We start from the raw sequence: 13868 nt of genomic DNA, 5'->3' as shown, positions 1-13868 counted from the left end.
AGTCTTCACCTTTCTTTCTTTTCGTTTTTTTTTTGTCTTTTGCCGCCTCTGCCAAAAACCAGAGGAAAAGTATAGTATTTCACAGAAAAAAAGCATTTGAAGCTTGAATTTCATATTTTAAGTAAAAAAAAGAAATCTACCACAAAATACGATTATTAGGATTGTACCAAAAATGAAATTTAATTCAATTGTCAATAGAAATAATTGGTAAATCACATAAAAGAGCCTAATATAAAATGATATAGGGGTAATTTTATGAAAATTGGAAAATAATACACAGAACAAAGTATAGAATATTAAATAATTTTATTGATTGAGTGCAAACTCATCACATGTGAAATAATTTTTTGCAGAATTTTTTGAATCAAGGACTAGATATCAAATTGCAGTCTTCGATGGACCCCCCATAAATTCTTTATTTCAATTTTGTCCATTAGAAGCCAATAACGTTCATTATTTTTTCACTGTTAATTTTCAGAGTTTAAAATCAAAGCACCGGAAATACAATGAGTTTAATAGAAAGTCGCTCTATAAGATGCAAGTGTTCTGAACTTCCCATGAAAAAAAAAATGAGAAAATCTCTGTAAAATACTGCCTTTGTATGAAAGTGCCCCACCCATTTCTATCTAAAAATTGGCAGATTATTGCTCTCTCTTTCGCTCCCCTTAGACTTGGAACAATAAAGAAATGTGCAAATCCCCAAATTGCTCAGGACATTCATATTTCTCCCCAAGAAGTCTACCAATAAAAATGTAGATATATTCCTGCAATAAATATCTTGTTCAGAAAAAAAAAATGGTGAACATCCCCTTGAAATATTCAATTGTATGTTGGGGAAATACGAGACAAAGTGAAACCAATAAAATCATCTGATGTATTCCAAAAAGCTCACTGAATGCATTTTCACAAGTGAAACATGGCACAATTGCAATGGAAGAGGCATAACTTGGTTTGAACAATTGTTAAGAAAATTGGAATAAATAACTCCACAATAAAATGCACAAAAACCAAAAAATCTAATAAATCAAATTGTATTTCTTATGCTTTGTCCGTTTTGTAGAAACCTTGTAGTAAAATTTACTTTAAAAATTTCTCGTAAGAATTAGGGGAAAGCGCGCTACTTTCGGACGACTTAAGCTTCGGATAACTCAGTTTTTTCTATGTTCCTAATGGATTTGACCCTTGGCTCTTTTTAGAAAATTTAAGGCATTACGGCAAATGTCCTAATTCAAAACCATTTCCAGACGCTTTAACTTTGTCAGAAGATTCAACACATTAAGTTCATATTTTTTCTAAAGAGAATTACATAAATTTTCTCATTGACTCTTCTAGAATGTTACTGTTTAGTGAAAATTCTTTAGATATAATTTGAAAACTTCTAAAATACAAGAAAAATACGCGAGTGTAAAATGCTGCTATTGGAAACAAATTAATCCAAATGGAGACAAGGAAAAGTTTCTAATTGGAGACAAACAGTGTATAAGTGAAACCGCGACGAAAGGCTTCCAAAACTTTGTTGAGTTGCTCTTGAGTGCAGGATTTTTTCTTATTTCTAGTCTTTTCTCCTTTCCCATCCAAAACAATAAGAAAATCTAAAAAAAAATCATATTTCCGGAGTTTCCTATTGAAGCATTTACAAACACTTCAAAAAAATCCTTTTTTGTTCACGAAATAGGTAATTATTTCATTTGAAAACTTCACGTACAGTTAACAATGAAGATTAGCACTTAATTTAACTAAAATCAGCCAGAAATATGACATAAATGTTAAATAAAACGAATAACCAACAACGAATAAAAAACATGGTCGATCGATGAAAAATTTGATGGTGAAAAGGTACACTTTTAATTTTTCTGAGAAATTAACAAATTAAAATTTGTGAATATGAATGGATTTTCGCTTTATTTGGAGCAAAATTAACTAAATAATGAAACTGAGGTATAGAAAATATATAAATATAGTAATTTAGTACTGTATTTATCATGAAAACAATATGACGTTTCCATTTGGAGTAGCGAAAAATTTCCATTTGAACAGGTTTTGAATTAGCTTAATTTACCCTATCGATAAAAAATCATGCGTATATCATAGCGTTCTTTCATGCCAACATAAAAATTGACATTTTGAAGGTTGGAAATAAGTATAATTCCACTCAATAAATTTAGCGCTAGGGTATTTATTTTTGACCAATTTAAGATTAACATCTTTTAATAATTTTATTTTTAACTATAATTAATAAATTCAGTTCTATTTGATCAAGTTTTATTTTAATTTTTGCTGAAATATCGTGGGAAAAATGTTTGAGGAACAAAAACAAAAAAAAATTAAAGACTTGATGGCGATTAATCTTAAGAACTAAGAACAATGACTAGGTCCTATCACATAATTGTCAAATTTGTCAATATATCTGCCATGCATGCCACTTAAGGTACTCCAAAAGCCGAAAGTCTTCTGTTGTTAGAGGCCAAAAAAACATTTTGCCTCTAACAGTGTTCTCTTTCACTGGAAAAAGGCCTTATCCGCCTATATTTTATTGGAAAACGATGCTTGCTGTTTAATCTGGTTAAGTGCTGCTGGTTCTGTCTCAAAATCGTATTCGTAAGTAACCGTGGGTCATCGTCACATTAAAACTAAAAATCATCGCCAAGAAGGCTTTTAACAGTTCGATCAGCATAAGATGTTTGACTCTATCAATAATGGTTTAAAGCTGGTTTTTCAGACAAAAAAGCGAAAGCAGGACCTATAATTCATTTTTATCCAAAAAAAATAACTTTGAAACTCTCAAATAGTGCAAAACATATCATATTTACCAAACTGTTAAGCCTTTTTTGAGATGATTTTTAGTTTTAATGCAACGATTACCCACGGTCACTTACGAATACGATTTTGAGGCAAAACCATCTGCGCATAACCAGACTAAACAGTAAGCATCGTTTTCCAATAAAATATAGGCGTACAAGACCTTTCTTCCAGTGAAAAAGAACACTGTTAGAGGCAAAATGTTCTTTTGACCTCTAACAACAGAAGATTTTCGGCTTTTGGAGTACCTTAAGTGGCATGAATGGCAGATATATTGACAAATTTGACAATTATCTGATAGGACCTAGCCATTTTTCTTAGTTCTTAAGATCCATCGCCATCAAGTCTTTATTTTTTTCTCTATTTTTGTTCCTCAAACATTTTCCCCGCGATATTTCACCAAAAATTAGTGTAAAACTTTATCAAATGGAACTTAATTTATTAATTCATTCATTTTCAACCCCTTATCCCTATTGGGGTCGCGGGCCCATGACATCCAACTTAGCAGCCCACGCTTGTCGATCCTCCGCCACTTCAGGAAGATGTTCGGGTTCGATCCCGAGGCGTTCCACGGCAAGATTCTGAATTTGATTCAGCCACCTTGTCCTAGGTCTTCCTCGAGGCCGAGGTCTCCTCACCATGGCTTGCATAGTTAAAAATAAAATTATTAAAAGATATTTACCTTAAATTGGTTAAAAATAAATACCCTAGTGCTAAATTTATTGAATGGAATTATACTTATTTCCAGCCTAAAAAACAGAATTCAATTTTTTATGTTAGCATTAATGGACATTATGGGCTACACATGATTTTTTTTCGAGGCTTCTTTTTTTATTGAGGTTCTTTAAGGATAATGGGGTGGAATTATACTTATTTTCCATCACTTTATGTATATCATTGGATAGACATTTGAAAAGATAACAACTTTTGTTCAGGAGCAAAGTTCTAAAACATGGGGGAAAAGTTCTAGCGTATCGTAGAGGTATGCAACGGACCCTCACTGCCCCGCTGACCCCGCTGGCCCCGCTAGTGGAATTACCTATATTTAAAATAATTATAACAATGTGACAATTACGCTTTCCTTAAATTGCCTATTTTTAGAGAACAAATATTAAAAAAATAAATCCAAATATGCTGTTGCCATTGCAACAGTGCGACTTGTCCATAAATTTCCAAGAAAAATTCTGGGAAATTCACAGTAGAAATTTTTTTGTTTTGTTGCTCTTCCTTTTTTCTTTTTAGGACACCAACTAAAGCTGAGCCCCGTTTATTTACGCTATTCAAGGGGATTTTTCTGGGCATTAAGGCTCTAATCAAGAGTATTAAATTTTTTGGTCCAGAAATCAAAGGGGGACTGTGTGTGGTGAAGTACATGCTAATCCTCGAGGATCCAACACTGGTGGATCTAATTGACATGGATGGCATTGCCAAGTGGCTCCATTCTGTACGAATGTACCTGTCTGAGTGGATATCTGGAGATACGGCCGATGAAGAGGCCAATAATCTCCTTACACGCCAGCGAATTGAGAATAAGGTGCGTGAGACATTGGCATACGATGGCACCAAAATGCGAGATCTTTTGGCAATTTCCAGCGATGTCAATCTCCTTTCTATCCCCCGAAATATCACCAATTATGCAAATGAGGGTGAAAGTTACAACAATATCTACCCCAAATGCTTTAGAATATCATCAAGAGAAAAAATGACAAATTCACCCTGCGACTCAACCACAAATTCTACTTTGCTGGCAGAAAATCGTGCCAAAAGTCCGGATTTTCCTCCCTATAGCCCCACCGCATCCCCGAAAATCAATCAAAACCTCAATGAAACCATCCCGCCTACAACATACTACGCAAATGAACTTCGAATGGTAAAAATGCTGATGAATTATATGGAATTGCAGCCAAATCAACTGCTAAATTTAAACATATCTCATTGTCTCAATTTTTATGCATTTGGCTTACTTACCCGACTCTTTGATGGTTTCCTGTGACCGTTGTCGTCGTCCCGCGTGCATTACCAAAAGATAAAACTAAAAAACAAAACCCAGAAAGGAAAATTCCCACTGGGCTACTTGAAGTTATTGCTCGTGGAGTACCTTCGCAATTTGCTAGCATTTGGCAAATCATGAAGCCACTCAGAGTCAACAATGGTGATAAATTTGAGGTAAGCACGCTCTGTGGCCACGAGATCCGTGTAGACAACATAATCGGCCAGTGGTTTATGACACAGTGCACTGCTTGGATGAAGTTTAGCTCTCTGCCTACCCGACAATGTCAGGTACATCTGATCCCTCTGCAATTCACCTATATTGCCAAATAGACCAACAAGGAGGCACCTTCGCACCTACAAAGATCAACCATCCAGACCAAAATAGAATACATTTTCATGCACAAAACACAATTCAATAGGGATTTGTGGAGGATGCACTCTTCTTGAGTCTTAAGATCGATTTCTTCTTTTTTTTTTTGTTCTCTCTCACAGCTTTCTTCAAAAGCAATGTGCATTCTCTTTGTTAGAAAACCCTGTGAGAAGAATAATATGTATGTATATACAAGGAGCTTTAAGACTTTTTCACAGAGATAATCCCAAAGGAAATAGTTGAATAATGTATTCTTTAACTTAAGAAAGTTTCTTTGTAAGATACAAGTAAAGTTAAAAATCAATGCAAAAGCTCAATTTGTAAATAAAATAACTCTGAATGCACGGAATGAAATAAACTTAAATTGAAAAATAGTTAATTTGAAAACTTTAAGATTATAACTAAAGTACAGGATAAAAATCTCAATTAGGTAAGAAAACTAAGTAAGAAAAATTTACGTTATTATATCAAATTACTGTAGAATTTCTTAGAAAGATTATCAATAAATTATTAATTAATTAAATAATCATTTGTTACACAAACTTCAAAAATAAATTACATTAAATTATGATATATATTTTGATAACTTGTTTCATTACAATGATAGTTTCAATGAGTGGATTAGGCTTCAGGCTATAATATCTCGTTTGATGTTTCGACAGCAATATTTTCAGAGACTATGGCTGGTATGCACAGTAACAGCTGATATATTATGCTTATTTATTAATTAATCAGAAAACCTATGCACAAACACAAAAAATGACGTTCCGAAAGCTCTGTTAATAAATCAGTTGGTTTCCTTTATCCACCGCCCGAGGGCAGGACTAACGCTGACAAGGGAAGTACTCGAGTCATCAAATTAGTATAAATCTGGGGCTTTGCTCAACTACGCAGAAAGGTATCAAATTAAACGTGGTATATTCAAAAAGTGCGAAATTTGGTTAATTTTTTTTTTAATTCCCCAAAGTTGAAAATGACATCTTACACAGCACATAATAAAAAAAAATCGAATGAGACTGCAGGCAGCGGTGGCTCAGCGGTACAGCAAATGGCGTTCAACGGAAGTGCCCCGGGTTCGATCCCTGGCTCCGTCTGTTTTTTTCCTTTTAATATCTTTTCTTTTTTTCAATAAAAAATTCTGTTCTTTATTAAGTAGTATTATTGTAGTGTAAATTGCTTATCTACACCGAGAAAAATGTGGATGGTAAAATTTACCATCCTCCATACAAAATTCTAATGGCCGGATAGTAAAAAAGTCACCCAGCAAACGCGATATTAAATTGGACTGTCAAAAATTGTAGAATCTATTGCATGGATAGTAAATTCTAATAGCCGGATGGTAAATTCTAATATCCCCGGATATTAGATTTTACTAACCGGATGGTAAAGTTTACTGGCAGGATAGTAAATTTTACTAGCCGGATATTAGAATGAAAAATGTCGGAAAAATTTAAATTTCCTTTATTTTCATTGATTTTTGGCCATTGTTTGAGGGCTTGGGACCCTTCTTGGATGATATTCACTGTATTTCAAGCCATTTTGGTGCGTGAAAATTGACGACTGCGCCGAGATTTGAACACGCGACCTTTGTGATGACAGTCCAGCATCTTCCAGCTGCGCCACGAATTGCTATAATGTATTCAAAGCATATCGGAAACCGTTGCATCGGCACCCATGATATTCCAAAATGACATTCTAACAGCAGGATGGCAAATTTTACTGGCTTGGATAGTAATTTCAATCCAAATTACTATCCTCCGTTAAAATCTACTGTCTTCCTGTTAAATTTTAACATCTAATATGCGGCCAGTAAAATTTACTTCCCGGATATTAGAATCTAAGAGAGGTCAAGGTAAAATCTAAATGAGGATAGTAGATTTTACCATCCGGCTATTAGAATTTACTATCCATAGGATAGTAAATTTTAAAATGTCAAGATGGTAGATTCTAAAGGAAAGTTTCTATGGAGGATGGTATTTTCTACTATCTTTTGAGGCAGTAGAATTTAAAGACACGATTTGTAGAAAATACCATCCAAATTTTTCTCGGTGTAGAGTGTCGAATGAAAATCCTCAACAAATTTTTAAAAGCGATGAAAGTGCATCGTATAATTTATCGAATTATCAATTTTCTAGAAGAATAAATATAACTCTATTTACTTACAATCAGCTATCTGAAGATCGTTGTAAATATTATTTATAGTTTTTATTGAAATTTTATAAAAGATTAGAAAGGTCGAAAACCCAAACCATTTTTTTTGGAAAAATCATTTGGAAACCTGCACTCAAACTGATTGTGAAAGTATATCTTTCATTGGGTGTGCACATTGTGATTGCACTCTCTGTTTTAATCATTTCTTTACTGAAATCCATATTCACTAATTAGTTTAAAAAAAAAACTAATTCGTGTATTGTGGATTTCGGTAATGATTAAAACAGAAAGTACAATCACAACAAGAGCATATGGATTGATTGACTTAAAGATTTATTTGAGCACAGGTTTCCAAATGATTTTTCCAAAAAAAATTGGTTTGGGTCTTCGACCTTTCTAATCTTTTATAAAATTTCAATAAAAACTATGAATAATATTTACAACGATCCTCAGATAGCAGATTGTAAGTAAATACAGTTTTTTTATTCTTCTACCTAGCAAATTGATAATTCGATAAATTATGCGATGCATTTTTATCGCTTTTAAAAATTTGTTGAGGATTTTCATTTGGCACTCTAGATAAGCAATTTACACTACAATAATACTACTTAATAAAGAATAGAATTTTTAATCGAAAAAAAAATCAAAAGGGAAAAACAGACGGAGGAGCCAGGGATCGAACACGCGGCACTTCCGTTGAATGTCCTGCGCTGTACCGCTGAGCCACCGCTGCACGCAGTCTCATTCGAATTTTCTTTATTGTGTGCTGTGTAAGATGTCATTTTCAACTTCGGGGAATTTTTAAAAAAAAATTAACCAAATTTCGCACTTTTTGAATATACTACGTTTAATTTGATGCGTTTCTGCGTAGTTGAGCAAAGCCCCAGATTTATACTAATTTGATGACTCGAGTACTTCCCTTGTGAGAAAAACTTGAGATGTTTTTCAATTTAAAGAATTTTGTACATTTTGAAGAATTCAAAAGATTATTTTTTAGGTTTATTTTACGTCTTCTTACTGTGAGATGTTGAAAATCTTAGTAATGATGTATGAACATTTATTTTCTTTGTGGATTTCACAAAGAAAGTGTTACTAATTTGTAAAAGAAAATGGGTATTCGTTTTTTGTAACACATGACCCCTCTGGAATTTTCTGCACTAAATATTTGGTAAAAAAAGTAATGAATAATCAGAAAATATTATAAAGTAAGATAGCAATAAACGCAGAATTTGAAAATATTGATAAATTAATTGAAAGAATTGTTAAATCTTTAGTAGATAAAAATCAGTGCTTAATGCTCAAAAAAAATAAATAAATTAAAAAAATAGAGGCGAATATTTATAAAAATTTTCAGTAAATATAATACTCCCTCTGTCCCGAAATAAGTCTTACATTTTATATGAAAGAATGTAAGGCTTATTTCGGGACAGAGGGAGTATATAAGAAGAAATCTGAATGAAGTCTATATGTGTGTACACTAAATCTTTATAAACAAAACTGTTAAAATCAAAACCTCTTTGGAATATGTAAAATTAATTGCCATTGCCTCCTTTTCCTCATAGTCCCAGGTTATTTTCACTTTATTATAAAAAAAATGATTTTTTTTTAAGTTTGTCATTAAAAATGTTTTACTTGATTTTAAGGTAATTACCTGTAAAACTGTATAAGACCACATAAATCGTAATTTACTTCGTGAAATATATCAATTCCTAATGTTTTTTTCTACTTAATTTGATGATAATAAGTCTAACAAGCTCCTCTCGGGGAGCATGTTTATAAATCAATTTTTTTTTTAGTTAATAAAGTGTTAAGTACTGTGCATAGGAACACTTATTAATTTGAAATTAAGCTTTCAACGGCCATTTTAATAAGTAACTTAGGGGGAACTGGGGCAGTAGTAAACTGGGGTAGTTGTAAACACTGTGATTTTTTTCATTAATTTTAAGACTCCAGAGGATAAAACTCATAAGCATTCATAGATACCATGGGGATGTATGTCCACAGATGAATTGGTCAATAAAATCCTAATACTTTAAAAATAAAAATCATTTTTCCCGAAAATGTTGATATTTCAATTATTTTGGTCATTTGGATTTCCACCTGGAAATTAAAAACTGTGTAAAATAATCGAAATGTAGCAATACCAGTTCTTTTCTACATCTTTTGGGATTATATTTATGGATTTACTAGAGAAATTGAGAATCTCATTATTTCAAAAGAATTAATAATTGGTCAGAAAACAGCATTTGGGGTAGATGTAACCAGGCAATTTCAATTTCACAAAATGAGTAGGTAAAAGAGCGGGAAATTGACCTTCATGCGAAATATCTATAATTCATAGATTACGAAAGAAATTGGTGGTGCTGTGTTCAATAAAAAGTCACATGATGTCAAAATATGGGGAAAATCCATTGAAAAATGTCTTTGATATGCATGCTTTTAGTTTTTTTGCTATTTTAATTATTCTTTGTAAAAAGTGTAGTGATTTTTTGAAAAATAAACTGTCTTTATATATCTCTTAAGTAATTAAAATAATTGAAAGTGGTGTAAAGTTAATTTCAAGGGTGGGAAAAAAGGTGTTTACATCCTCCCCAGAAAGTGGTTACTTCTACCCCAGGTATTTTGTGAAAAGAGAAAAATGCACAGTGACACAAATTTTATTTTTATGGAAAACTCAATTGTTTTCCAGCATCCGCATTACCCTCGACGAATTGCCTATACCCAAGGGTAAAACATGAGCTAAGAAATATTTTCCAAAAAATCACGGTGTCCTTGGAAAATCACCTCAAATTCGCATCTATCGAAAATGGTTACATGTGCCCCAGTCTCCCCTATTTATAAACAAGTAAACTGGTTACTGTGCACAGGTTTTCTTATGTATTAACGAATTATTAAATCAACTGCTTACTGTGCATGCATACCCCCTTATTTTAGATTCAGAGGCATGTACCTTCGCATTTGAAGGCAAAGATTGTACAGAATGCCTTGGAATAAATCGATATTGTTGTTGTGGACAGAACGCCATCTGACAGAAATTTTATGAGTTAATATTTTTTGGCATTGTAATTTAGGCCCTTCCGGCATTCTGTCTTTTCGTTTTGCGACTTTAATGGCGAGACACGCGTCACGACGACGACTATAATTTTGGTTATTTTCTCGAGTAAGTTGTAAAAATGTTGTAAAATTATGTTATTTATTGAATCTAAGAGAGTATTTCTTTTCTTTGCGATAGGTTGATTAAATAGAGACAAACGGATTTAATAGATATTAAGCGATATCCAGAACAAGATTGAAGTCTTATTATTTAAAGACAAAGACGATTTATTTAATAATTAGGACGACTTTTAATCAATTTACTTATTAGCTATACTAGATCTACACAGGAATTGTCCCGCCGGCTGTAAAGACGACGACAAGTAAAAAGCATTTGCAAAAACTACTGTCCACTCGATTTGACGGCGACCACAACAATTGTATTTTTATTTATCTTGTAAGAAAAAATTAAGTACTTTTGAATACTAAATGAGGTAAGTGTTGAATCTTAATGAATTACAGATTTTTTTTGGTGTAGTAAAAATTAAGATTTATTTTCGATTTCCTCAGAAAAAGATGTTAAGTTTAAACTGCAAAGAGCAGTTTTCCCTAGTGTGTAGAATGTTTAATTAAGTTTCTCTTTGTGAAAAAATTAGTTGATAACATTTTTATGATTTAAATTTTAAAAAATAGACCAAAAATCATAATATTGGGATATAATTCCAAAAGTGCGGTAAAGTGCCACATCTTTTATATAGAGTATAACTTCATAAATGAATTAACAATTGAATGGGTTTGACCAAAATTAACTCACTAAAGTCTCAATAACGTAAATTTTACGTTACTAGATATATCTGCGTAGGAAGCAATTTTAATAACCTAAAAATAACATTTTTTCACGGTATGATATTGGGTATGATAATAAAATTTTCTAGAATAAAATATCGTGCAGATATGCCATTTTAATAAACTCAATTATTTCCTTAAATGGATTTTTCATTGTTAAATTTTAAAGTTTAATCTTTTTTCTCCAGCTAATATGTTTGTAGATTACATTAAAATACAAAATCATAAAGCATTCAAAATTGTAAACTTCTCAGTCTATTTTCAATTTTATAATGGTTTTCTGAAAAATTATAGACTACACGGACAAAAAATCACATCGCTATAATATTTATACTCAAGAGTTCCTTATATATCCTTAATAGGATAAGCAAAATTCTACACAAAAGTTAAACTGTTGTGGCTTCACAAAATCTTCAGATTCATGACAACGGTTTACTTTACTTCCACCTTTTTACACATCCTTAAAGAATTTAAAGGCAGAATCACATTGACAGTAAAATGCTCACCGTATTTCGTTAATTTAGGCATTTTCATTGCAATTCTTACGCAAATTATCGATTAACGTACTACTTTATCGCATATTCGGTGGCACTAGGTGAAAATAATAAAAGAAAATTGAAAAAATAAAACGAAAATGCGATAAACGGTGAGCAAAAAAACTGCACGATTAATTTCTCTTACGGTTTTTTTTGCTCACCGTTTATCGCATTTTCAGTTTATTTCTTCAATTTTCTTATATTATTTTCACCTAGTGCCACCGAGTATGAGATAAGGTAATACGGCAATGGAAAATTTGCGTAAGAATTGCAATGAAAAAATGTAAATCAACGAAATACGGTGAGGCTACGGCGAACATTTTATTGTCAATGTGATTCTGCCCTAAGTCCTATCATATTATTTTTAGGAACTTTTACATGAAAAGTAAATCAAATTATGATTGATACTGAATATAATTGACAATTATTGACAAAAATAAAGCTTTAAATCATATTTAATAAATGTACTAATTATGTTTTTTTCTTGTTTTCTTTAAGTTTCTCAAAAAAAATTTTTCAAAATTTTTGGATTTTTTTGAAAAATTAAAAAAGTTTTTTTTTAATGCTAGGTTAAAAAAATTCAACATTTTAACACGTGTGTTAAATGTATCTCAAAGTTTTAAATTTGTCAATAAAAGGCATTTCTATTTGAAAATCAAAAAAAAAATTCAAAAACGGGAAATCGAAAAATTTTGATTTTTTAACTGTTTATAAGTATTGTGGAGTACTGTATTCCCTGAAAAGTTGAACTCAAAATTTTGAGTTTAACTGGTATTTTTTCTTTTTTGAAAATGTTGTAAAAATTTGAACATTTTTTTAAAAAAATAAGCGCAAAAGTGGAAGCTCGCCTTTTCAGGGAATGTAGTACTCAATGTTACTGATCAACAGTAAAAAAAAAATTTTTGAGAATGGAGTTTTCGAGAAAAACTAATTTTTAATTTTTTTCAAAAAAAATTCAAAAAACCGTTAGAAAAAAACCTTGAGCAGATAATACGAAAACTCGTATATCGTTTTAAAGAGTATAAAATTATCTTTCAAATAAAAAAAAAAGAGTAAGAAGAAATCTCAACCCGTTCGCGAGATAGAGCATTTTGAAATATTATCCAAAAATCTCAATTGACGAATGAAGCGCGAGACGCCATCTTTGGCGCCATGTTTCTCCGGCCAGGAATTTTTTTTGGGCGAAAAAAAAATAGGGGTATATTATTTTATCGTGTATTTTAACATAATGTAAAATTCAAAAACATCTGAGACCATGAACCCGCGATTTGCGATTTTTTCGGTCGCCTTGAGATGGATTGGCCCATATGTATTTTTGGTTTAATAATTTATCTATTTTTTATGCTTATAATAAAAATTTCAGAAAATATAACTTAAATATTGTACTTTTATATCCTTACGAACTTGAAGTATGTTTTTTTTTTGTTTTTGAAGAAAAATTAGAGTTAAGTTTTTTAGACCTCGTGACCCACGTAAAGCTCTTCAAGTGTCCACTAAAAAGTCCAATTTTATCATTTTCAACTTCTTTAAAAATTCTTAAACAGTTTTTCTGTCTTACCGTATATGCGAGTACTTTTGCACTTCGGCAGGAGTAACTTTGCAACCTTGCTTCTCATAAGCTTCTCTTTAATTCAAACACTTAAAGATGGTCTAAAGACCATAAGGGTACTTAGGAATGGTCTAAAAAACCATCCTTAATTGCTTGAATTAATGAAGAGCTTACGAAAAGCAGGAATGCAGTCATCCATGCATTGCAAAATCACCCGTATCTACGATACTTTAAAAGAACGTCACTGTAAATGACCGTCTTTGCAAAAATTATTTAGGATTTTCCTAACTTTTGTAGAATTCTGTGAAAATTATTTTGAGAAATTGATCACGGCAAATTGCCTAACGGCGTTATCACACTTGCACATTAAAATTTTAGTGTGATTCACATTAATTGTCGCTTGTGTGCGTCCAAATATGTTATTTGTGTCTTTGAGTCACTTAATATTTGGGGTTTTTCTATTTATTGATAAAGAAGTGGACTTGGCCTGCAAAAATAAGTTTAAATTTACCTAAAGCAAAAATATTTTTCACATTAAAAAATTAAAGAGAAAATCGCATTAATTTTTCGCATTAATGCTATAAATCAATTC

At 31.7% G+C, this 13868-nt stretch overlaps 1 protein-coding gene across 1 annotated transcript in view; it reads right to left on the bottom strand.

The window, feature by feature from the left end:
• LOC129808245 (ATP-dependent RNA helicase DHX33) overlaps positions 1–13868 on the bottom strand; it is a 67931-nt gene that overhangs the window by 31004 nt on the left and 23059 nt on the right. Inside the window, exon 6 of the mRNA XM_055858067.1 lies at positions 4768–5145. Coding sequence (XP_055714042.1) covers positions 4870–5145 — 276 coding nt within the window. The 3' untranslated portion in view covers positions 4768–4869. The remainder of the gene's footprint in view (positions 1–4767; positions 5146–13868) is intronic.

This window comes from Phlebotomus papatasi, chromosome 3, assembly GCF_024763615.1.
Source record: "Phlebotomus papatasi isolate M1 chromosome 3, Ppap_2.1, whole genome shotgun sequence".
NCBI lineage: Eukaryota > Metazoa > Arthropoda > Insecta > Diptera > Psychodidae > Phlebotomus > Phlebotomus papatasi.
The sequence above is the reverse complement of the archived record's forward strand: the minus strand, read 5'-3'. Positions and strand labels throughout refer to the sequence as shown.